A 26,178-nucleotide genomic window follows, 5' to 3' on the forward strand; every position below is an offset into this window, starting at 1 on the left:
ACAGTGCTGCAGTAATCAATAACGTAAATCTAACTCAAAGACTGAGCTCTAAATGAACTCAGATTAAATTACAATTAAGTGAAAACATAACCAACACCTGATTATCTTTTCTCTTTGCTTGTCTGGCTGTTACAACTCAGTTAACAGCTCAAAAAAATCGCAACTAAAGCAAACACTCATCTCCACGATGGTAACTTAAAAATTGTGATTTTCTCCTTTGGTGATTCTGCTTGTTATCATCATGTGTCTTCAATAATGCTCAATCATCACTCAATTAATCACTTATTTATCTCATTAATGCTTCAGTGGGTGGAATAAAAATATGGCAGGACTTTTACTCTTTGACCCCTGGATTACCCACCTCTGGTCATATGTGACATGATAATAATTTTACATTCATTGAATTCTGCTACACTCAAGAATTAAGATGTAAAGGATTGCATCATTACTTGTTTTTAACCGTTTTTCAAATATTTTCATTGTTATAGCAAATACATGGTTGTGAATTTGAATTAACATCATTCAGTCACACTTTTAACTAACCTGATTAAAATAAAAAAAAACACAATCTCCTTATTTTTTGCATTATCATTATTTTTTCTGTAACTCTGACTGCATGTTCTGAAAAAATTGAGAAATAATATTTCATAAAAAGGTTTAAAAATGCCAGAGAAGTACATGCTGTCTTTAAATGCATGCATGCATGCAAAAAAAAATAAAATAAAATAAAATAAAAAAATAAATAAAAATCATAAAGCTGTCATTTGTATTCATAAAGTCAATGTGTAATATAATGTGGTGTACGTTTAATTTTTTTTAAAATTTTAATTTCTCCTTTGTCTGAGTTGCAAGTGTCAGGTCTGTTGGTAAAAGGCAACGCATGGGCGACTGATTTTTGCAAATGTTGTTATGGAAATATAACCCACTAAGCAAATTACGTCCAGAAGACGTCTTTTTGAGGTCTTGTCTCAGGTTGAAAAGACGTCCAGAATGAAAGTTTTTATGACGTCTTTTTTTGACGTCTTCTGGACATCCGATATAGACGAACACGCAGAATCACCAAAGGAGAAAAATCACAATTTTTAAGCCACCATCGTGGAGATGAGTGTTTGCTTTAGTTGGGCTCTTGACCCTTGCCTTATTAATATTAGAGTTTGTTTGGGCAGTTAACTGAGTTATAACAGCCAGACAAGTAAAGAAACATGATCAGGTGTTGTTTATGGTCTCGCTTAATAATTATTTGATCTGAATCACTGAACTCATGAAGAGCCCAATCTGTGAGTTAGATTTACATTATTGATTACAGCATCACTGTGATTCTACAGCAGAAGATCAGCTTTTACAATATGATTCAAATGATTTCAGAAAAGGTGTGTTGAACAAAAAAAAAAAAAAAGTAGTCATTTTAGGCCCTAGTGATGTGTCGTTCTTGAACGATTCGTTCATTTTGAACCAATCTTTAATGTGACTCGGGAAGAACGAGTCGTGTCAGGGGGTGATTCGTTCAGTCGCGCATGTGCAATATTCTACAGGTTCTGTAGTAGTTCACCTGATGATTCAATTGATTAGTTCATTTCATGAGTCTTTTGGGTTTTGAGTCGTTCCTTAATCACGTGACAGACCCATACGCTATGCTGTGTGACCCAAGCACATTATATTTATTAGTAAATAACGTTACCTCTCCAGTTTTGTTTGAGTTTGTGTTACAACTGTTAAAGCTGAAGTTATCATAACCTTGATGTCTTAAACTAACATTAATAATTCAAATTCAAAATGTTATTTGCTTTTAATTTATGTCATTATGTCCTTTTTGAGCAATCTTCTTATACATATATTAGACTAATATGTCAAGTCTGACTAGGAAAAGCAATTATTATAACAGCAAACTCAAAATTGGAGTAAAAATGAACAAACTAGGCTATAAATACTTTGTATTGTAGGCTTGGATTATTATATTATTATATAGTGTTTATTTACAGATAGACAGTCAAAAAGATAAATTAATCAATACTTTATTTATAACAGGGCTTTATTTATTTATAATAACACACCACAGATCCTCAAGAAACAGTACCAAAAACAGTGACAGAAATGTCAGAAATAGCGTATGGGTCTGTCACGTGTTTAAGGAACGACTCAAAAACCCGAAAGACTCATGAGATGAACTTTCCGGCTCAGAATGCATTGGGTTAGCATGGGACTGTCTGTCACGTCATTAAGGAACGACTTAAACCCGAAGACTTGTCAGACAAGAGGTGAGGTGAGCTTAATCAGCTTGTCATAAACTGAAGACCCAAGTAATGAATTAATCATTTCTGAATCGTATAGCATTGTAGCATTATTGTTTGTAGTGTGATCAACATTTGCATAAGTAATAGATGTGTTGGGTAAGTAACACATAACATTTTTATTACATTTTGCTAAAATGAACAAAATGACTAAAATAAAGTTGTTAAATAATTTTGTTGAACGTCTGAGTCAGTAATATTATCCGCACTTCCCATCACTACTAGGCACACACAGACATCAAGAATCAGCCTGTGAATCTCAACAGTGGTGACCATCAAAAAGCATGTTGCAGTGCATTCTGGGAGCCACCAATCAAAATTCATCCATGGCTCCCATCATGCATTGCTGCATGAATAAATTATGAGCTTAATTGTCTTAGTAATTTCCTTTATTCTCATATTTTATTTTGTTCTGTTTATGCGACTTTTTAGTAGCTTGTTTTCTAATGTTCAGAGTTGATCTGTTGATCAGAATATGTTGCTTGTCACCGTCATTGAGATTCACAGGCTGATTCTTGATGTCTGTGTGTGCCTAAGAGAAAGTTTTTATCATGTGAAATCCTTTATATTATATTGATAAAGCAGATCTTGTGCTGTAAAATCATAGTGCTGCTGTAATCAATAATGTAAATCTAACTTGTGTTTTAAATGAGTTCAGTGATTCAGGTCAAATAATAGTTATGTGAGACCATAACCAATACCTGATCATATCTCTTTACTTGTCTGGCTGTTATGACTCAGTTAACCTCTTAACTGTCACGATCCCGCTGGCGGGACGCCTCTCAGCCAGCACACCCACGTAGGGCCCACATGGTTTAGCCCAGATGAAATGAACATTGTTCAGAGTGCACACTACAGGCTGTTAAATGTTACATTGAATCAGTGTTGGATTTAATGAGATAATTAAGTAATTAATTGAGTGATGATTGAGAATTAATGAAGATAGCTGCTGTTAACAAGAAGAATGAACGAAAGAAAGAGAAACAACAAGAACAAAAAAAATCGAAACACTAGAACTACAACTGAGTTCAGCCGCAGCCTTAGATGAAATCAACTGAAGATAAAAGAAGACATTGAATCTCTCCAGATCTCAGCAGAGGATTAAACAACTCCATATACAGAAGCTCTTATTGAGAATTAAGAGACAGTTTTTTTGTTGTTGATGTTTTATTGAATTTTTTTTATCTTACCATCATGGTGATCAGAGTTTACTTTAGTTGAGTAGTTTGACTTGTTTTTGTAATGTCAGGGTTTCTCTGGCTGCTGTAACTGATTTAGTTATGGCAAAAAAAAACAAGAGAAAACACAATCTAATGCTGTGTCTGCTTCATGATAAGAGTATAATCTCTGCGCAGTGGCTTATAACTGAATTTAAAATGAGAAATATCTTACTGTGCTTTATTGTGATTCATGTAAACTGAGATTTACTCACAAACATGGATCAAGAATCAGCGCATGAATCTCAACAATGGTGACATGCTTAATGCTGCAATGTATTCATTTTTGCATGAAGCACCCAGAATGCATTGTGGCATGAAGCATGTCACCATTGTTGAGATTCATATGCTGATTGTAGATCTCTGTGTGTGAGAAAGTTTTGCTGGAGTTTTAAAGTGTTTAGTGTACAATGTGTTTTAAAATTCATTCAGCTTTTCTGACTATAACAGTTTTGTCCTTGTATTTCTAGAAGAATCAACACAAACTTAACATTTTATTCATATAAAGCTCAATCATTAGTTCAGTGAAATAAGTCACATTACATTTTTCTTATTATAAAGTAGCTGACAGAAGCTGATCACATTTGTCATTACTGCCATAACAAACAGCTATAACAGACACAGTAAAACTAGCACTAAAAGAGTGAAGAGTAAAACTGCTTAACTAAAGCAACGACTGACCTCGATCACGGTGACATCAAACAAAACTATTATTTTCACCAAATCATCAACATCTAAACCTCTGGTAATTCTCAATAAGAGCTTCTGTAGATGTTTGTCAGAAATAAAGCCAGTCTGGTTAGTAATAAGTGAAGCTGGTAATGCTGTTTGTGGAGATGTTTAATCAGATCTTCAGAGATTTAATGTCTTTTATCTTCAGTTGATTTCATCGAAGGCTGTGGCTGAAGTTGTAGTTCTTGTTGTTTCTCTTCAGTGATTCTGCTCATTATCACCTAATTATCTCATTAACTCCAAGACCAATTCAGTGTTACATTTAATAGCCTGTAGTGTTCACACCGAGTAGTGTTCATTTCATTTGGGCTAAACCATGTGCTAAACAAGGGTGTGTTGGTTGGGAGGCGCCCGACCAGTGGGACTGTGACAGTTAAGGGGTTAAAACTATTCAAATACTATCTGGCCAGTGGAAATGAATGAATCAACTCTATTCTAAAACCTTTATCTGAAGTATTTTATACAATTTTGTTTTTATGGATATTTTGATATATTTATTCTAAAACATAAAGCGGATATTGGATGATTAAAAGGGTTAGGCAAATATTTTTTTCATACATGCACATCTTAATCATGCCTAGTATTTTTATTGGAAGAAATCACAAACAGATGAAACTGAATTGGGAAAAAAAGGTTCATTTTGATCAGCTTCTTTCCTTTTGTTTATTAGTAGAGCTGATGCTTCAGTGATGTTTTATTCACTGTCACACTGTAAAAAAAGTCAGTAAAATATACAGCAAAACACCGTCAAATTCCAACGGTAATGGAGCGTAAAACCAAAAACTTCCTTTTACTGTATTAAATAGATTGAATAACCGTTAATTGTGAGACTGGATAAAACTTTGTTTTTTACTGTAATAAAATGTTGAAATTATAAGTATTTTCTGTGAAAACAAATAAATATGCATACATTTTACAATTAAATATTGTAATGTTGAAAATGTCTAATAACCTTAGATTTTATGGTATTATTTGAGTAAAACTACATCTTTTGGGGTTGTGCACATTGGAATTCACAGTATAAATCTGTAGATTTTTAAGCAAACAAAAACATTCATTTTTACAGAAGCAAGATGTTAAAAAATCCCACTAAGCACTGGACGTCGGATAGACATGCAGATCATGTCTATATTAGGTCCGTCGGTTCATGACCATTTCTGAACATCTATTCGACGTCCAAACTACACAGTTAAAAAAAACTGTCAAATTTACGGTAAAATACCGGCAGCTGTGGTTGCCAGGAATATACTGTGAAAAAAATGTGGAATCTGTAAAAGACAATACGGTATGCTGGTTTTGTAACCCTAAATTTTACAGTACACAACATATTTTTTTACCGAAATCATGGTAGAAAAAAACAAATATGTTTGTCAATTATACAGGTCCACTATTTGGACGTCCAACCATGACCCAACTTGGACGTCATCTTGACGTTCAACATTTGACCTTTGAACGGGGTAATTTTTTTGGACGTCATTTGGACGTCAATAACAGATGCAGGAAATTGACATGATTAATATGTAATATTTGTTTTATAGGGCCTATCAACGTGATTAAAGAGCTCAGATGCAAAAGCCTCTAAGTGCCATGCTATATACGTATAGTTAAGTACTTTCACTTAAATGACAATTAATAGGTAATTTGCATTGCCATTTAAGTGAAATTATTGAACTTAAATATACAAGCTTGATAAAAATGATAATTCTAGAAGAAAATTTCAGATGGCACTTAGAGGCTTTTGCATCTGAGCTCCTTCGTGTATTAATCATGTTGATAGGCCCTATAAAACAAATATTACATATTAATCATGTCAATTTCCTGCATCTGTTACTGACGTCCAAATGACGTCCAAAAAAATTACCCTGTTCAAAGGTCAAATGTTGAACGTCAAGATGACGTCCAAGTTGGGTCATGGTTGGACGTCCAAATAGTGGACCTGTATAATTGACAAATATATTTGTTTTTTTAAAAACAAAATATGTCGTCTACTGTAAAATTTAGGGATACAAAACCAGTATACCGTATTGTCTTTTACAGATTCCACATTTTTTTCACGGTATATTCCTGGCAACCACAGCTGCCGGTATTTTACCGTAAATTTGACAGGTTTTTTTTAACAGTGCACACACACAGAGGCAAATCCATCACTCCATCATTACATGTTTGTTTCAGGTCACTGACTATTAAAGATTTGCCTTGTAACGGTGGTACCCTAACTACTGGAATTAAATTATTAATTAAAGTAATTCCTCAATCTTTGCCAATTCGGGTGCCAGGCAGACTCAAATCTACCACATTAAATTAACTGTTTGACCCAGGATAACTCAAACCAACAGTTACACACAATTAAATGTTAAAATAATATAATGGAATTCACAACAAAAAACACACAAAAGATTCAATCTCATCAAATTGTATTGTGCAATATCAGAATTGGAAAAAAGCACTTTTCACACAGAGGATCACTGCAAATACACAAGTACAAAAAAGTCCTTTGATGTGGTGCGACATGTAGGCCTAATTATTAATCCATGAGGGTAAGAGTTCATTTCTCAAAATGAAAATCAAAATAAACAACAACAAAAAAAAGGGTTGGCAAAACACTTCAATAATTTCAATAATCAAACAACCAACAAAGTTTCAATAATCAAAATATTCAGAAAAACAACAGTTCAGAATCAAACATTTACCCCAAAAAGAAAACAAAAATAAGTAAAGCTTCAAAGATTAAAAAAAAAAAAAAAAAAAATTGTGTGTGTGTGTGTGTGTGTTACTCATGCCGCAGTGTGTCTGTCCATCTTCATTCACATCTGTGGGATCAGCTTATCCACCGTCACGGTGCTAGTGCGTAGCTATGCTGTTGCTAGGTTATTCTCGACAGTTGCTAGGACGTTGCTTCTTGGTCGAAATCAAGAGAGATTTGCATACTCATGAATTATGTACCAAAGCTGAGCATTTACTTTAATATGAGCAATAGTGATGCTTATAAACACTGTTAAATAACTCAATAATTCTGCATGTGAAATTATCTCCTACACATTTATGGAATGGGAAGTTTTTTTTACCGTCTGTGGTCTTATCTTCACATTTAGGAAAAGGGCTGCTCCATTCTCCAAATGACTGACAAGTGATTTTTCTCTCTCCTTGTAATTTCACTTTCTTCCCAAGACAAGTAAGAGTTATTGTGCGTCCAGGTCTAACTGAAAACTCAGGCACCGGGTGTCCTTCATCAGTGACGTCTGATCTCATGTTCACTGTCAGGTTTGCAACACACATTACCTCTAAAAACAGAAAGATCGGATCAATCAAGCATTCTCCATGTGAACAACAGATCTATCTTTGATCTGTCTTTGTCCAATCCGAGGCTTTTACCGTCTGTGTTCTCAGCTTCACATGTAGGAAAAGGGCTGCTCCATTCTCCATTTGACTGACAGGTGATTTCTTTCTCTCCTTTTAATATCAGCCCTTCTCTATTGCATGAAAATATTAAACTGTGTCCATGTTTGATGGGACCCTTAATATCAGGGAATCGCTCAATTATTAAGTCTTCATCTGTTGTTTTTAGAGGACACGTTGCCTCTAGAGAAAGCAGATATTCGATCACATATTTATCCACACAGAATCATTTATTCTTTATGTGACCCAGTGTTTAAGAGCAAATATGCTACTAGCTTGCAATGTGGTTTAGCATAACAATTACAGTTATGTTATATGGTATTAAACAATCAGCGTTACAGCCAAGAAAACTGAGTTAAACCCAGCAGGCACAGAACGTCATAAGACATTAGTATTTGGTTAAATTTAGGTCACGACGTCTGGTAACCAAAATTCAATGTCAAACCAACGTCTAATAACAACGTTAATTTGACGTCCAATACCGACGTCATTTGACATTGATATTTTGTTGGTTTTAGGTTGTGGTTTTAACTAACCAAAATCCAACATTGAATCAACGTCTTAAACCAACGTCAAAATGACACCAAATACTGACATTTAATCGTCAGGTATGGCAACCAAAACCCAACGTCTTCTATACGTCAAAGTGGTAACGTCTATTCAACGTCAAACTCTAACATCATTAGACATTGATCTTTTGTTATTTTAGGTTGTGGTTTTAACCAACCAAAATCCAACATCGAATCAACGTCTTAAACCAACGTCAAAATGACGTCAAATACTGACATTTAGTCATCAGGTATGGCAACCAAAACCCAATGTCTCCTTACCATCATAATGGCAGAGGTGAAGATTCCAGGGGTCAGAAAGTAAAAGTCCTGCCATATTTTTATCTCATCCACTGAAGCATTAATGAGATAAATAAGTGATTAATTGAGTGATGATTGAGCATTATTGAAGACACCTGATGATAACAAGCAGAATCACCAAAGGAGAAAATCACAATTTTTAAGTTACCATCATCGAAGTCAGGGTTTGTTTTAGTTGGGCTCTTGACCCTTGACTTTTTAATATTAGATTTTGTTTGGGCAGTTTTAACTGCATTAAATCCAACCAGACAAGCAAAGTTAAAAGATGGTCAGGTGGAGTTGGTCAAAATCATTATTTGATCTGAATCACTGAACTCAATTAGAGCCCAATCTCTGAGTTAGATTTACATTATTGATTACTTCTTCTGCAGAACATCAGCTTATAAAATACAGATTTTTTTTTTTTTTTTTTTTTTTAATTTGTCTTTATCACAAAAAAAAAAAAAATCTTTTAGGCACACACAGACATCAAGAATCAGCCTGTGAATCTCAACAACGGTGACAAGCAACATATTCTGATCAACAGATCAACTCTGAACATTAGAAAACAAGCTACTAAAAAGTCACAGAAAAACAGCAAAATTTTAATAGTGAGAATAAATGAAATTACTAAGACAATTTAGCTCATAATTTATTCATACAGCAATGCATGAAGGGAACCATGGATGAATTTTGATTGGTGGCTCCCAGAATGCACTGCAACATGCTTTATGATGGCCACCACTGTTGAGATTCACAGACTGATTCTTGATGTTTGTGTGTTTAAATGAGCGCTTTAAAAAAAAAAAAAATAACTCTTTAAAAAAAAAAAAAAAAAAAAAAAATTGTATTGTAAAAGATGATCTTGTGCTGTCGGATCACAGTGATGCTGTAATCAATAATGTAAATCTAACTCAGAGATTGGGCTCTAAATGAGTTCAGTGATTCAGATCAAATAATAATTATGTAAAAACATAACCAAACACCTGATTGTCTTTTAACTTTGATTGTCTGGTTGGTTTTAATGCAGTTAAAACTGTCGAAACAAAATCTAATGCTAAAAAGTCAAGGGTCAAAGAGCTCAACTAAAACAAACCCTGACCTCGATGATGGTAACTTAAAAATTGTGATTTTCTCCTTTGGTGATTCTGCTTGTTATCATCAGGTGTCTTCAATAATGCTCAATCATCACTCAATTTATCAATTAATTATCTCATTAATGCTTCAGTGGATGAGATAAAAATATGGCAGGACTTTTACTTTCTGACCCCTGGAATGTCCACCTCTGCATGCCAACAAAATCCATACTAACCATATCTTTCTTTAAAGTTGGAATTTGACAGCTTGTCAATTTGTTGTTGGTTTTTGACCGATACCGATTTTGATTTTATTTTCCATCAAAGCGCAATGTCTCCGATGTAGGAGATTGATGTTAGTCTGATGTTGGGTTCTGACATCAACCCGATTTAAATTTTCAACCAAAATGCAACGTCTGACCAACGTTGGAGATTGACGTCAGTCTGACGTTTGGTTATGACGTCAACCAGATTTTCATTTTCAACCAAAATACAACGTCTATCCGACGTAGTGGTCCATGTCAATCTGACGTTATATTGACGTCCGGTGCCTGCTGGGAAAGATGGAGTATACATCTATCTGTAACATGAAAAATTCAATATGGTGTCTATCATTAAGCAAATTACATTTTTCCACTTTATTCACAATCATTTGCAGCTGATCATCACGTTTCTAGTCATTGTTTTATCCACCAGGTAAGTAAATGTGATTTTAGATTCATTTAATTTTTAAGAGACTCTCTTGTGCAGACAAACATTTCACTCTATTTTGCATTTTTACAGATCCATCATCCTTCTGGAATTTCAATACACTTGTATTTCAAAATTTCTGTATTTTTGTACACATTTTTCCCATGTGCTCAAAATTTCCTATTAAAAAAATATACATGGAGACTCTGGAGTCAGATTCATTTTTTTATATTTATTTATTTATTTATTACATTTTCCTCATCAACAGCTTTACTTGGTGTCCCTACTAATTTATTTAAAAATTGCCATTTTAAATCACTCATTGTTTCTTTTCAGGTTAGAAAACTTTTTTTTTTCTTTAACATTACAATAACATTACCCAGATAGCAAGCAATGATCGATACAGCGTTAAATCAGTGTTAATGTGTCAATGTTAACTTAAATCAATAACACTTTTGCACCCACAATTAATGTTGAAAAAATGTTGAAATTTCAACAAAAAATGAATGGTAATGGCACTGAATCAATGTTTGCACTCTCAGAAAATGAAACACAACTACAACTGTTTTAAAGCCACACAGCCTGAAATCCACTGAAGATAAAAGAAGACAATAAATCTCTCAAGATCTCAGCAGAAGTTCTTTCTGGGAATTAACAGAAGTTTAGATCCTGATGTTTTATTGAAAATGTTTGGTCACCATTTTGGTGATCCGTGTTTCCTTTAGGTATGTGTATAATCAGGGTATCTTCCGTTCATTCATGTTTTGATTTGATGTTGACATCAGAAAAATTAGAGAACCACACTTTTTTTCGTTTTTCATTTTCAAAATGAACGTGAAAAAACAAAAAGTTGGCTTGATTTTTCTTTTTTAGTTCTGAGTTTCGAAACAAATAGGCAGTTTGAATATTCGATCTCTACATGTGGGCGGGAATGAAATGCCTCTTTGCGCTGATTGGTCAACCAGACGCCATCATGTCGTCATCAGTTGTTCATCGGTTCCACTCAACAGAATAAAAGTCCCTCGTTCTACAGCTGTACGGATTCTTAACGTGTTTATTCTACGTTTTATCTCTTTCTCATCAAATAGCCAGACTAGTGAATGTTGACACAAATCGTTCTGATGCAGAGTCAGGGCTTAATTCTGTGTAGACATTAATTCATCACTAGAAACATTAGTTTATCTCATAAATATTAATTTACTACCCCCAGCCAACAACTTTGATACATTGAGTGTAGAAAGGTCTTTTGTTTTAGACAACATGGGATGGATTTGAAATGATAGATTCTAGGCTATGAAAATATTATAAAAAAAAATATATATATATATTTAAAAAAAAAAAAGAAGAGTAGGACATGTCAAATGTCAAATATTAAGTTATCCTTCTGTTTGATAATATATGTATATAATAGGCAACATGCTATTTTTTTTCCTTTTCTTAAAGCTATAACTTTTGTTTAAGGCAATATTCTGAGTTTATTTCATTAATATTGAGTATTAATGAATGTCACACAAACCAGTGTTTAAATTTCTCTGCCGACTAAACTTCCAATGCAGATCAGAACCGTTGTGTGACTGACTCCTAGCGCACAGAACAGTGTTTCATTCCTGAATGAATCAGAGTCTTTGAACAAATCAGTTGACTGAGTGATTCAATGGTCCAAAAGATTATAGAGCTCCAATTGATATATTCTTGAATGAATCAGCGTTTTGAACGAATCGCTTAAATAAATGGCTCAATCATTAACACAAAGACTTGCTGACACCTACTGGCAACATTAATTTCATAATCCAATAATCGTTTCATTTTGTCATTTAAAATTTTCTGTATTCAAAATGATGTGTAAAACATTAATATCATTACATTATGCAATTGTAATTCCTACACATATACTGCCCTCTCTGAGCAATCTAACAACTCATAAATCTAAAAGCAACTTCAGGTGCTGCTTCTTTCCCTTCTTTCTTTTTTGACACCTCTGCAAGCCTTTGTTTGATACTGATTTAATTGGTAACAACCTATAGCATCATATTATTGTAATTTAAATGACAAAATTTAAGAACTTAACATTAAAGAAAGCATACATATCTAATAAGATTAGGAAAAAAAATCTAAAATCCCCTGTAAATCAATTAATCAATTACAGTTAATTTCTGACACAGACAGATGACAATAAATAGACTATAAAATACTCTTTATCTCATTATTGTTAGTGTTATTTCAGGGTTTTGATATATATAGCCTAATATTGATAAAGTATAATTGATATCTTCTTAAGAGAGCACTATTATGGTTATTTTTTAACACTGTTTTAACATTTTTCCCTTTACTTATTTATTTATTTAACTTTTTTTAAATGTGTGATAGCCTATTTCAAATGGGCATAAACGAGTTCACCTTGTCATCAAATCATCCAATTCGCATTTTAAGTCCATCTCTCTATAGCACCGCTTTGATGAACTAATCACATGTAATATATTTTCATATTTGTCTCATTTCAAATTCATCCCAGATCCCAAAACTGTTGTCTACAACAAAAGTTATGACTGCTGCATATTTACATCGGCTACTGATTTGCACTTTTTAATTCAATGTGTGGCTATATATTCGCTGGCCAGTGCGTTGAGCAGCTTCGCTAGATTTTTATAGTTGGTCACTTCAATAAAACAGGCATTGTGCTAATGTTGTACAATGGGGGTTGTTGTGTGCAGCAGAATAAACTGTAGAATAAACGCGTTAAGAATGAGTACAGCTGTAGAGCAAAGGTCTATTATTCTGTTGAGTGGAACTGATGAACAACTGATGATGACATGGTTTGACGTCTGGTTGACCAATCAGCGGAAAGAGGCATTTCATTCCCACCCACATGTAGAGATTGAATATTCAAACTGCCTATTTGTTTCCAGCCCCAGAACGAAAAAAGAAAAATCAAGCCAATTTTTTGTTTTTTCGTTTCCATTTTGACAAAAGTTATAGCTTTAAGAAAAGGAAAAAAATAGCATGTTGCCTATTATATACATATATTATCAAACAGAAGGATAACTTAATATTTGACATTTGACATGTCCTACACTTCTCTATGAAAAAAAACCTCAAAATAGAATAGGCATAATAGATAATCAGGGTATCTTCCATTCATTCATGTTTTGATTTGATATTGAAGTCAGAAAAATGAGAAAACCGCACTTTTTTTCGTTTTTCATTTTTAAAATGAAAACGAAAAAACAAAAAACTGGCTTGATTTTTCTTTTTTCATTCTGGGGTTGGAAACAAATAAGCAGTTTGAAAATTCGATCTCTACATGTGGGCGGGAATGAAACGCCTCTTTCCGCTGATTGGTCAACCAGACGTCAAACCGTGTCGTCATCAGTTGTTCATCGGTTCAGCTCAACAGAATAAAAGTCCCTCGTTCTACAGCTGTACGGATTCTTAACGCGTTTATTCTACATTTATCTCTTTCTCATGAAATATTTATTTACTTTGCAGCTACACACAATTACCCCCATTCTACAATGTTGGCACAATCAGAGGTGGACATTCCAGGGGTCAGAAAGTAAAAGTCCTGCCATATTTTTATCTCATCCACTGAAGCATTAATGAGATAAATAAGTGATTAATTGAGTGATGATTGAGCATTATTGAACGCACCTGATGATAACAAGCAGAATCACCAGAGAAAATCACAATTTTTAAGCAACCATCATCGAGGTCAGGGTTTGTTTTAGTTGAGCTCTTGCCTTTTTAGTTTTAGATTTTGTTTGGGCAGTTTTAACTGCAGTAAAGCTAACTAGACAAGCAAAGTTAAAAGATGATCAGGTGTTGGTTGGTCATTATTTGATCTGAAACACTGAACTCATTTAGAGCTCAATCTAGGAGTTAGATTTACATTGATTACAGCAGCACTGTGATTCTACAGCACAAGATCAGCTTTTACAATACAGAATTTTTTTTTTTTTTTTTTAAAGTTGTCCTTATCACAAAAAAAAAAAAATTTTAGGCACGCACAGACATCAAGAATCAGCCTGTGAATCTCAACAACGGTGACAAGCAACATATTCTGATCAATAGATCAACTCTGAACATTAGAAAACAAGCTACTAAAAAGTCACAGAAAAACAGCAAAATTTTAATAGTGAGAATAAAGAAATTACTAAGACAATTTTGCTCACAATTTATTCATACAGCAATGCATGATGGGAGCCATGGATGAATTTTGATTGGTGGCTCCCAGAATGCACTGCAACATGCTTTATGATGGCCACCACTGTTGAGATTCACAGGATGATTCTTAATGTCTGTGTGTTTAAATGAGCACTTCTTTTTAAAAAAGAACTCTTAAAAAAAAAATAATTTAATTGTATTGATAAAGCTGATCTTGTGCTGTAGAATCACAGTGCTGCTGTAACCAATAACGTAAATCTAACTCAGAGATTCAAAATGAGTTCAGTGATTCAGATCAAATAATGATCATGTAAAAACATAACCAACAACACCTGATCATCTTTTAACTTTGCTTGTCTGGCTGGTTTTAATACAGTTAAAACTGCCCAAACAAAATCTAAAACTAAAAAGGCAAGGGTCAAGAGCTCAACTAAAACAAACCCTGACCTCGATGATGGTAACTTAAAAATTGTGATTTTCTCCTTTGGTGATTCTGCTTGTTATCATCAGGTGTCTTCAATAATGCTCAATCATCACTCAATTAATCACTTATTTATCTCATTAATGCTTCAGTGGGTGGAATAACAATATGGCAGGACTTTTACTCTTTGACTCCTGGATTACCCACCTCTGGACTTGAGACACAAATCGACGCAGAGCCTATAGACAAGGCTTTCTTCTGTGTGTCCATAAAAACACGTGTTTAGAACAGAAATATTATTATCTCAGATATAATAATTTACTTCACACCTGCACTCACAACTACCTAATATCCAACACGTTTGACATACTGTCTGTTTTATTATTTGTGAAAAAAACAGAGAGGGGGGGGGGGGGGGGTGTGTGTGTGTGTTAGTGATGCGCGGGTCGTCACATAACCCGCGGACCCCGCGGGTAACCCGCGGGTCGGGTTGGGGCGGGTAAAGAAATTGTCACTTTATTTGCGGGGCGGGTTGGGGCGGGTCATTAAAAACAAAATAAATAAATAAATCCATGTTTGTTGCGTGCAATTCCCTATAGCCTATATTAAATATTTGGGAATATCGATTTTCATATTTTATTAGGTTCTTTGATAAGGTTACAATACGAAGGCCGTAGCAACATAACTTGCGTGATGTCCCCAAACCTTTGGCGTCACGTCATGAAAGCAGCGCACCAAGCAGCTCCCGGCGCCAGCCACGACAACCAAAACGGAGAAATAAATGTGCAGATGGAAGACGAGGTGTGGGAGAAATTGAGGTCGGGAATTTACATAATTAAAAGAAAAAAAATTCAGGCTGCTAAATCTAATGTTTGGGACCGGTTCTCAGAAATAGCTGCAGCAAGAGACAATCGAGACAGTACGTGAAGTGCAACTCGTGTGAAACTCGTGTGAAAAATATACAAACACGAGAGCCACAAAATGAGCACTTCCAGCATGTCAAGACATATTTTCCGTGTGTTAAATAAAACAAAAGTGCAGTGGTTATGTAGCTGTAAACTGTTGGCCAATACAAATTTGAAATAAAAAATTATTAAGCCTGTTAGATGAATACAGACGCTGCTTTGTAAATGTTGAAAATGTTTATCATTATCTTTTTATTAATATGACCTGATTTATGGTTCATATTCATAATCGTGTGTTGTTGCCTGTTTACAGGGCGATGTTTCCAAGCACTTTCAGGCTGAAATAAAGGCTGTTTTCATTTATATTACAATGCCTAGTATGTAGGGTGACCACCTGGCTATTGATCTGTTGCAGGACAGTAGATGTGATTTTGCTGGACAATGCGAGACACCACGTGAGACAGATACATTTGTGAATTAAAATGTAAATAGTGATTTACACTTGTTGGCAAACTTGGCATACGCGCCGATTAATGTTTCTGCCGTTGGGTGCCCACACTACAATGTTGCTCTTATGGCAACATTAAATTCAACAGAATTTAATGTTAAATACAACAGAACATTAAATACAACAGAAAATTCTAGATTCACGGCTACACATGCAGGATGACAAATTTTGAGCGCGCAGATGTAATACCTGAGAGAGAGCGCGGGCGCGTCCAGTTAATCCGCCTGTGAGCGGAGATCGCTCGTGCATTTGATGCGCTCTCGTGATACAATAATGCGCTCTCAACATTTTTCATTATAACAACGCCATATAACCCGCATTAAATGAACTATAAACGTGAGAAGAAAGTCGTGTCTGAACGTCGCAATTTTGTATTGGTTAAAACAAATGGAGAATATCTCGTTTTTCCGTAGGTGCTCGACCATTTCCGTGTGTGGCGCTTGATCGCTGCCGTTCGTTGGAAATATTTGCCATCAGAATGGATGATTACATGCTTTAAATCATCGATTTAGGCAGCTTTGAGCAGCTCCTGAGGTTCTTATCTAGTAGGCTATGTGAGATAAATCCTGGTTGTTTACTGAGTAAACTGAGTTTATGTCCACTCTCTCTATGATTGCATTGGTTAGTTATTTTCACAGCTAGAATATGACGGCTGCACAAACAGATTTTTAAATGCCTGCCAGTCATAGTTTTTATTATATTTCTTACTGTTGTGTTGTAATTTCAGGGATAAAAAAAAAAAAAAAAAAAAAACTACAGACGTAAATGAAATGCTGGACACTACTTAAGTCTTGCGGGACGCGGAACAAAGCTCCCAATTTCGGGACTGTCCCGCGAAATGCGGAACGGGTGGTCACCTTACTAGTATGTATATTTAGTGGCTGCGGGTGCGGGGCGGGGCGGGTTGTAAAAATGGATACAGTGGTGCGGGGCGGGCTGGGGCGGGCCAAATAATTTCATAAAAGCGGGACCCGCGGGTTGGAAAAAAAGCCGACCCGCGCATCACTAGTGTGTGTGGATGTTTTGAAAAGTTTTTTTGTTTATTTGTTTTTTGTTTTGTTTTGAAAATTTGTTAAAAACCACAGTAGAGCTATATACTATTTTTGGCAGCTGTTACAGAAACATTTTTACAAAAAAAAATCTGATTTAACCTTGAGATTTGAAGTATTAGATAGCTTAGATATTTGCACCACTACAATGATACTAATAATTCTTAATTTCTATTAGACATGCAAAATCAATCGGTAGTTATTAATAGAATAACGAGACACAAACCTTTACATTCAATCATGTTTGGTCCCATTTATTTTTGATCACAGTGCATACACATACAAACTTTAAGTCCAAAAGTGCGCACATTTGGAGAAATGCACATTTACTTCTGATTTCATTAGATAGAATATAAGCGGGGCCGTACGCAGGGTTTCATAAGTACCGAGGTCAGAAAATTTAGTTTCCTAGGGGGGTACTAGGGCATGCTCCCCGAAAATTTAGATTTCCCTGGTGTACATATGTGCATTTTTAAGCCGTTTTAAGGCCAACAAATTGGATAACAACTTAAAACCATGTCAACAAATAAATGCATGCACAATTCTGAGGCAGCTTTAATCGCATGTTTGGTAATTTCATGACTTAAAGGTGCTAAAGAGGATGTTTTGTTTTATACATTTTTACAATATTACTTGAAACTGTCTTTACTAACTGATAAAAGACTTTATTAGGTGCACTGAAAGTAATAATATTAATATACATCATCTGTGCATGAGGTAGGGCCTTAAAAACAACAGCCAATTGTTTACGCGATCAACGTGTAAACGATTGGCCCTCTGGCTTCCCAGCCAACACAGCATGGTGGGGCCCAGATGGGTGTCACCTGGGCAGCCTAACTGGGGCCCAGACATTTCTGTCCACGGTTTCCATGGAGGCCCCACATGGGTTAGCCCAGATGAACTGAACACTGCTCAGTGTGCACACTACAGGCTGTTAAATGTAACACGGACACATGCTGGAGTTAATTAGATAATTAGGTGATAACGAGCAGAATCACGGAAGGACAGAGAAACAACAACTACGACTTACTTCAACCACAACCTTCGATGAAATCAACTGAAGATAAAAGACATTAAATCTCTCAAGATCTGATCAAACATCTCCACAAACAGGATTACCAGCTTCACTTATTACTAACCAGACTGACTTTATTTCTGACATTCATCTACAAAAGTTGTTATTGAGAATCACCAGAGGTTTAGATGTTGATGATTTGTTGAAAATAAGTTTGGTTTGATGTCACCGTGATCGAGGTCAGCGCTTACTTCAGTTAGGCAGTTTGACTCTTGACTGTTTTAGTGTTTCTCTGGTAAACTAGTATAATAAATATAATATTTCTGAGCTGAATGTGTTTTTATGGGCACACAGAAGAGAGCCTCTATAGGCTCTGTCTTGATTTGTGTTTCTTGTTAGTTGTTTGTTTGAGAGGTAGACATTAAGATTAAATGTAAATTTAAAAGTGATTATATAATTGCAATAAACACGTTAAATCCATTGCAGCGAAGGACTATTATTCTGCTGTTCTGAACTGCAGAAGAACTGATGACGGCACAGTTTAATGTTTGGTTGACCAATCCAGCGGAAAGGGGCGTTTCATTCCCGCCCACATGTTGAGATCAAATGTTTAAGTTGTTTATTCATTTTCTACCCCTGAACGAAAAACGAAAAATCAAGCTGAATTCTTGTTTTTCGTTTTGTTTGAAAAAAATGAAAAACAAAAAAGGTGCCGTTTTTCATTTTCCGATTTCATTATTAAATCAAAAAACGATTTGACCAAAAGATACACAGACCCCGTTAGTTGGGCAGTTCAACTCTCAACTTTTTGTGTGAGTTTGTGGTTTTTGTAACACTGTCAAAACATAATTTGTTGCAAAGAAACCAGAAACAATGATGATCAGGTGATATAGTTTTATTAATTATAAAACAAAATCACTTACTAATCGTACTCTTCACCAAAAGCAGTCATTTGTGTTTAGTAGATTACATTCACCAACAATACTTCCTTACTACAGATCAGACATTCTGAATTCTGACTTTTAAAGTGCAACAAATGTGCAGTCTTTAGACACACAAACATCAAGAATCAGCATATAAATCTCAACAATAGAGACATCCTTCATGCCGCAATGCATGCTGGGAGTCATGAGTTGTATACTATGGTGCCTCCCAGCATGCATTGCGGCATGAAGGATGTCACCATTGTTGAGATTTATATGCTGATTCTTGTTGTCTGTGAGTGTCAAAATGTTTGTTTTTTTTCTTATAATGTATTTTAAAAAAAAATCTGAATATGATCTGGGGCAAGAAAGTATTACTGGTGAAGATAACATTTTAATGACAAATAGCCACTTTTATTCAAGAACAAGATTAGTAAAACTGTTCTGATTTATAAGGCAGAAAACTGTATTGATTGATCATTTTGTTTCTAGTATTCTTTGCAACAAATGATGTGTTTTGGTAAACACTGTTACAAAGACCACAAAGTCACACAAAAAGCCGAGTCAAAGTGCACAACTAACAGAAACACTGATCACCAAAATGGTGACCAAACATTTTCAATAAAACATCAACATCTAAACCTCTGTTAATTCTCAAAAATAACTTCTGCTGAGATCATAAGAAATTTATTGTCGTCTTTTATTTTCAGTTGATTTCAGGCTGTGTAGCTTTGAAGACAGTTGTAGTTTTTCTGTGAGTGCAAACATTGATTCAGTGCCATTACTATGGATTTTTTGGTGAAATTTCAAACATTTTTCAAGATTAATTGCGGGTGCAAAAGTGATATTGATTCAGTGAGGTTAACATTGACACATTAACATTGATTTAACATTATTTTGATCATTGCTTGCTATCTGGGTATCAGAGGTGGAAAGTCAGAAAGTAAAAGTTCTGCCATATTTTTATTCCACCCACTGATGCAGTGTAAACGTTAATAAGATAATTAGGTGATTAATTGAGTGATGATTGACCATTACTGAAGACACCTGATGATAACAAGCAGAATCACCAAAGGAGAAAAATCACAATTTTAAGTCACTGTCATGGAGATCAGTGTTTACTCTTGACCCTTGACTCTTTAGTATTAGGTTTAATTTGTCTACTTAACTAAGTTGTAACAGCCAGACAAGCAAAGAGGGAAGATGACCAGGTGTTATTGGTTATGTTTTCACATAATCATTATTTGATCTGAATCACCAAACTCCTTTAGAGCCCAATCTCTGAGTTAGATTTACATTATTGCAATATACAGCAGCACTGTGATTCTACAGTGAATCTTTTTTTTTCGAGCACAAAAAGTATTCTCGACACTTCATAATATTAAGGTTAAAGGTGTTATAGAGGATGTTTTCGATGACTGAGAATCAAAAGACTGTTAGTGAGTTTTTGAAATGAGCGCATGCGTAAGAACAACCCCCCTCCTTCACAGCTCATTTCAAGGGAACGCCTCCCAAAACTTGTGCACGAATATTGGAACACAAGTGTTTATCACCGGCAATTGCTGTGTCGTGTTAGTGGATTCATTATGTCGGACTCACCGCAGGTAACTCATAATCTGCAGTTGTTACTCCTGTCTCCTTACAAAAACATTGCATGCGGCGCCTGTGGAGTGTGGAATGTTACTGGAGCGCGCACGTCTCTCACAAGGAACGTAATGGCAGTGATTGACAAGCCAGAGGGCCAATCGTTTACACGATGATCGCGTAAACGATTGGCTGATGTTTTTAAGGCCCTACCTCATGCACAGATGATGTATATCAATATTATTACTTTCAGTGCACCTAATAAATAGTCTTTTATCAGTTAGTAAAGACAGTTTCAAGTAATATTGCAAAAATGTATAAAACAAAACATCCTCTATAGCACCTTTAAACCACTGCAGTCACGTCGTCAGTTTTAATGATGTCTTTAATGATATCTTTACTTTTCTGGACCTTGAATCTGGTCATTTTGTTGCTTTCTATGGGAGATAAAAACCTCTCTGATTTCATAAAATATCTTAATTTGTGTTCCAAAGATGAACGAAGGTCTTATGGGTTTGGAACGACATGTAATTAATGACAGAAATCTTTCCAAGCATCTATCCAAGCCTACAAAAACATGCATTTTGTTTGTAAAAGTTACATGTTAATACCAGGGGTTAAATTGGGCCGAGGCCGTCTGGGGCTGAGCCCTGGCCCTAAGCTTATGACTTTCCTCGTACATTTTCAACAATATAGGCTATAATCCAAGCAATGATGCAAAAGCGTTGCCTTTGTAGCAAAATAAAACATGAGGTCCGCCCCTAAAGTTTACAAGATTACGTCAGAGCTTAAAAAAATCTTTGAAAGCTTCATTCACAGGGAAAAAAAAAAAAGCTTCATTCACAGGGCAATCAGATAGATGGTTAATGCTCCCGCCACTTTTGGCATGAACTGTACTACGTAAGGTTTGGTTTAATTTATGCTTTTATAAATTTTATGTTCATTGTGTCAGGAAGGTGATCTGCTGTTAACAAGCAGAAACAAAGGAGAAATTCACAATTTTAAATTACCATCATGGAGATCAGGGTTTGCTTTAGTTGAGCTCTTGACCCTTGACTCTTTAATATTTGGTTTTGAGTTGTTGTAACTGAGTTATAACAGCCAGACAAAGAAAGATGATCAGATGGTGTTGGTTATGTTCTCACATGATCATTATTGGACTTGAACTCATTGAGAACCCAATCCCTGAGCTAGATTTACATTGATTATATCAGAAGATCTGCCTTTTTTATATAATTCAAAGAGGTTTCTTAATAAGTTGTTCTGAATAAAAAAAAAAGTAATCCATCTTTCAGTCAAACACAGACATCAAGAACCAGCCTGTGAATCTCAACAACGGTGACAAGCAACAGATCACATTAGAAAACAAGCTACTAAAAAGTCACATAAAAACAGAAAAAAGTGAGAATAAAGGAAATTACTAAGACAATTCAGCTCATAATTTATTCATGCAGCAATGCATGATGGGAGCCATGGATGAATTTTGATTGGTGGCTCCCAGAATGCACTGCAACATGCTTTATGATGGCCACCACTGTTGAGATTCACAGGATGATTCTTGATGTTTGTGTGTTTAAATGAAAGAAGTTTTTTTTTTTGATCAGAGCACCTTTTGTGAAATCCTTCAGATTATATTGACAACGCTGATCTTCCGCTGTAGAATCACAGTGCTGCCATATTCAATAATGTGAATCTAACTCTGAGATTGGGCTCTAAATGAATTCAGATCAAATAATGATTATGTGAGAACATAACCAACACCACCTGATCATCTTTTCTGTTTGTTTGACTATCTATTATAACAGTTACAACAGCCCAAACAAAACCTAATATTAAAAAGTCAAGGTTCAAGAGCTCATCTAAAGCAAACACTCATCTCCATAATGGTGGCTTAAAAAATGTGATTTACTCCTTTGATTCTGCTTGTTATCATCAGATCACCTTCCTGACACATTTACTGTGTTAAAATCATTGACTCAGTGAATGTGTCAGAATTAACACAAGTGTCGTCCCTAACTTCACACACTGATGTGTAAGAATTTAACACAGTTTGAGTCCGTTTTAACATCCTTTCTAAGAGGCATTCATTTTAACTGGTCAAAAATAGCACATCTATGACACAAATTGTGTGATATATGACACATTAGTGTGTTAAATATTTGAACACTGCCTGTGTTAAGAATAACACAATGGTTGAGTTAAAAAAAGTAACACAACATGTGTTGTCCTTAACTAGACACACGGATGTGTTAAGATATAGCACAAGTTGTGTTGTTTTTAACACAACCTGTGTTATATCTTAACACACCCATGTGTTAAGTCATCCACCAATGAAGAAAGAGGCACAAACTTGCTGCAATGTGATTGGATGACAGTTAACACATGTTGTGTTGGACAAAGTGTTGTTTCTCTCTCTCTCACACACACATTAGTATTAAGTAAACATAAGACACTGGTTGAGTTAAAAGTAACACAAAATGTGTTGTCCTTAACTAGACACACAGATGTGTTAAAATATAACACAGGTTGTGTTGTTTTTAACACATCTTTTTAAGAGTGTAGCATGTTCTAGCACATACAACATGTGCTGTTCTCGAGTCCGCTTCATGGTGTCAGGTGGCGACTTGGGCCGCTGTACAATGTGGCCGGCCCATTGCTATGTATATATATAAAAACAAATTATAGTGAATAGTTATGTATTCTGTTGGCCAAGGCGAATATCCGCACGGCCAACATGACTCTCAGCCAACACAGCATGGTGGGGCCCAGATGGGTGTCACCTGGGCAGCCTAACTGGGGCCCAGACATTTTTGTCCACGGTTTCCATGGAGGCCCCACATGGGTTAGCCCAGATGAACTGAACACTACTCAGTGTGCACACTACATGCTGTTAAATGTAACACAGAAACATGCTGGAGTTAATGAGATAATTAGGTGATAATGAGCAGAATCGCTAAAGGACAAAAAAACAACTATGACTTATTTCAACCACAACCTTCAATGAAATCAATTTATGATAAAAGACATTAAATCACTCAAGATCTGATTAAACATCTCCACAAACAGCATTAACAGCTTCACTTATTATTATTATTAACCAGACTGACTTTATTTCTGACATACATCTACAAAAGTTGTTATTGAAAATTACCAGAGGTTTAGATGTTGATGATTTGTTTTTCACTTGTGTCATCAAGAATCAGCATATGATTCTCAACAATGGTGACAAGCTTCATGCTGCAATGCATTCTGGGGTCCATGGATGAGTTTTGTATGAGGAACCCAGAATGCATTGCAGCATGAAGCATGTCACCATTGTTGAGATTCATGCGCTGATTCTTGATGTCTGCGTGTGAATAAATCTAGCAGGTGTTTTAAAGGATTTAATGTACATTGTATTTTTAAGATTTTTTCTTCTGCTCTGACTTTTGTAACTTCTTTTTTTTAGTTGTTCTGGAGAAGATCCAGCACAAAATTGATAGCTTTTTTTCATATAAAGCTCAGTCATTTGATCAGTGAAAAAAGCCATAACATGATGACAATTAGATTTATATCATTGAACAGCTGACATCAGTTAAACATATGGGTTCTTGTTTTTATTGGCATAACAAACAACAAGAGCAGGCAAAGAAAAATGATTATTAAAACAATCAAGAGTCAAACTGCCTAACTGAAGTAAGTGCTGACCTCGATCACGGTGACATCAAAACAAACTTATTTTCAACAAATCATCAACATCTAAACCTCTGGTAATTCTCAATAACAACTTTTGTAGATGAATGTCAGAAATAAAGTCAGTCTGGTTAGTAATAAGTGAAGCTGGAAATGCTGTTTGTGGAGATGCTTGATCAGATCTTCAGTGATTTAATGTCTTTTATCTTCAGTTGATTTCATCGAAGGCTGTGGCTGAAGTTATAGTTCTTGTTGTTTCTCTGTCCTTCAGTGATTCTGCTCATTATCACCTAATTATCTCATTAACTCCAGCATGTTTCTGTGTTACATTTAACAGCCTGTAGTGTGCACACTGAGCAGTGTTCATTTCATCTGGGCTAACCCATGTGGGGCCTCCATGGAAACCGTGGACAAAAATGTCTGGGCCACAGTTTGGCAGCCCAGGTGACACCCATCTGGGCCCCACCATGCTATGTTGGCTGGGACTTAATCAAACATGACAAAATTATTAATCTATTTAGCTAGCTCTGGCTCATTGCAGCAGTCTAACAGCGCTCGTCAATGTCAAAATGTTTAAGATGGCCAATCAAATCAAAGATGGCGGGGTTTACTGTTCACTGAAGTCGAGCTCAAGCAGTAATTCAGCGCTGTGCTTTTTAATGCTTAAAAAATATCTGAATACTGCAATATTTGCCAACGGTTTAAAATAAAATGCTAAACAGGGTGGCCATCTGTCAAATTTTAGGTAGGACAGTCTGGTTTTAAAATAACGTACTATGTTCATCTACCGGCACAGCCTTGAGCCAGACGCTTCACTGAGTTTTTTTTGGTCCAAAATAGTTTCAAACAGAGAGTCACAGAATGTTTTCTTCTCCGAACACAGGCGTTTCGTTCCTAAATGATTCATTGAATTAATCAATGATTAATGATCATTATGATTAATCCATTCATAAAGATAGTCACTTGCTTCGTTCCTGAATGAATCAGCCATTCTGAACAAATCGGTTGAATTAATGAATGAATCAATGACTCACTTATTAAGACGGTGATTTGTTGCCATCTACAGGCAGTTTCAATTTAAATTTATTATATTTATAATTTCATGTTTATATATATATATATATATATATATATATATATATATATATATATATATATATATATATATATATTTTATATAATTTAAAACATTAATCTTATTACAATATTTATATATTTGAACAGTCTGTGTTAATACATCTAAATTCCACTTCTGCAGTGCAAAGATGGATTTGGTCTGATTTCATTTGATTGGTAACAGCCCTATAATGTTTTATCATTCTAATTTGCATTTGTTTATTATTCATTTATTGATTGTAATAAGAACAAAAAAAATGATTTCAGTTAAAAATTGTAAGTATTTATGTTTCTTTGCTACAATTGTGAAGTGAGTAAGTGGTGCTAAATAATTGCTCTGTTCAAAATGAGCTTTTTAGTCCTAGTCCACCTCTGTATGGTGTATTCAAATGATTTAATCCTTTTTTTGACAGACAAATGCCAACATTTCTTATATTCAATCATTTTTTATTTTTTTGGTATAAATGTGGCAAACTGAATAGACAAGCAAATTCTAGTTTGTTGTTCCTCAGCATATTTTAAATCTGATGAAATAATTTCAATGCAGAGTCGAGCAGAACAGGGCCGGTGATGAGGA

The 26,178-nt window shown here is 35.1% G+C and overlaps 1 protein-coding gene across 7 annotated transcripts in view; it reads right to left on the reverse strand.

Annotated features, from left to right (window-relative positions):
* Positions 1–26,178, reverse strand: part of LOC137027789 (complement factor H-like) — a 122,050-nt gene that overhangs the window by 65,602 nt on the left and 30,270 nt on the right. For 3 of the 7 annotated variants that reach the window (XM_067396297.1, XM_067396295.1, XM_067396300.1), the window contains 3 exons: positions 7,610–7,816; positions 7,303–7,518; positions 6,380–7,135 (listed from right to left, as the gene is read on the reverse strand). The exons of 1 other annotated variant lie outside the window; for it this stretch is intronic. In XM_067396297.1, coding sequence (XP_067252398.1) covers positions 7,122–7,135; positions 7,303–7,518; positions 7,610–7,816 — 437 coding nt within the window. In that variant the 3' untranslated portion in view covers positions 6,380–7,121. Of the gene's footprint in view, positions 1–6,379; positions 7,136–7,302; positions 7,519–7,609; positions 7,817–9,779; positions 10,138–26,178 lie in introns of those variants that run through there. 3 more of the 7 variants (XM_067396296.1, XM_067396299.1, XM_067396301.1) reach the window with 3 other exon arrangements.

The sequence above is a fragment of the Chanodichthys erythropterus genome, chromosome 10 (assembly GCF_024489055.1).
Source record: "Chanodichthys erythropterus isolate Z2021 chromosome 10, ASM2448905v1, whole genome shotgun sequence".
Classification (NCBI taxonomy): Eukaryota; Metazoa; Chordata; class Actinopteri; order Cypriniformes; family Xenocyprididae; genus Chanodichthys; species Chanodichthys erythropterus.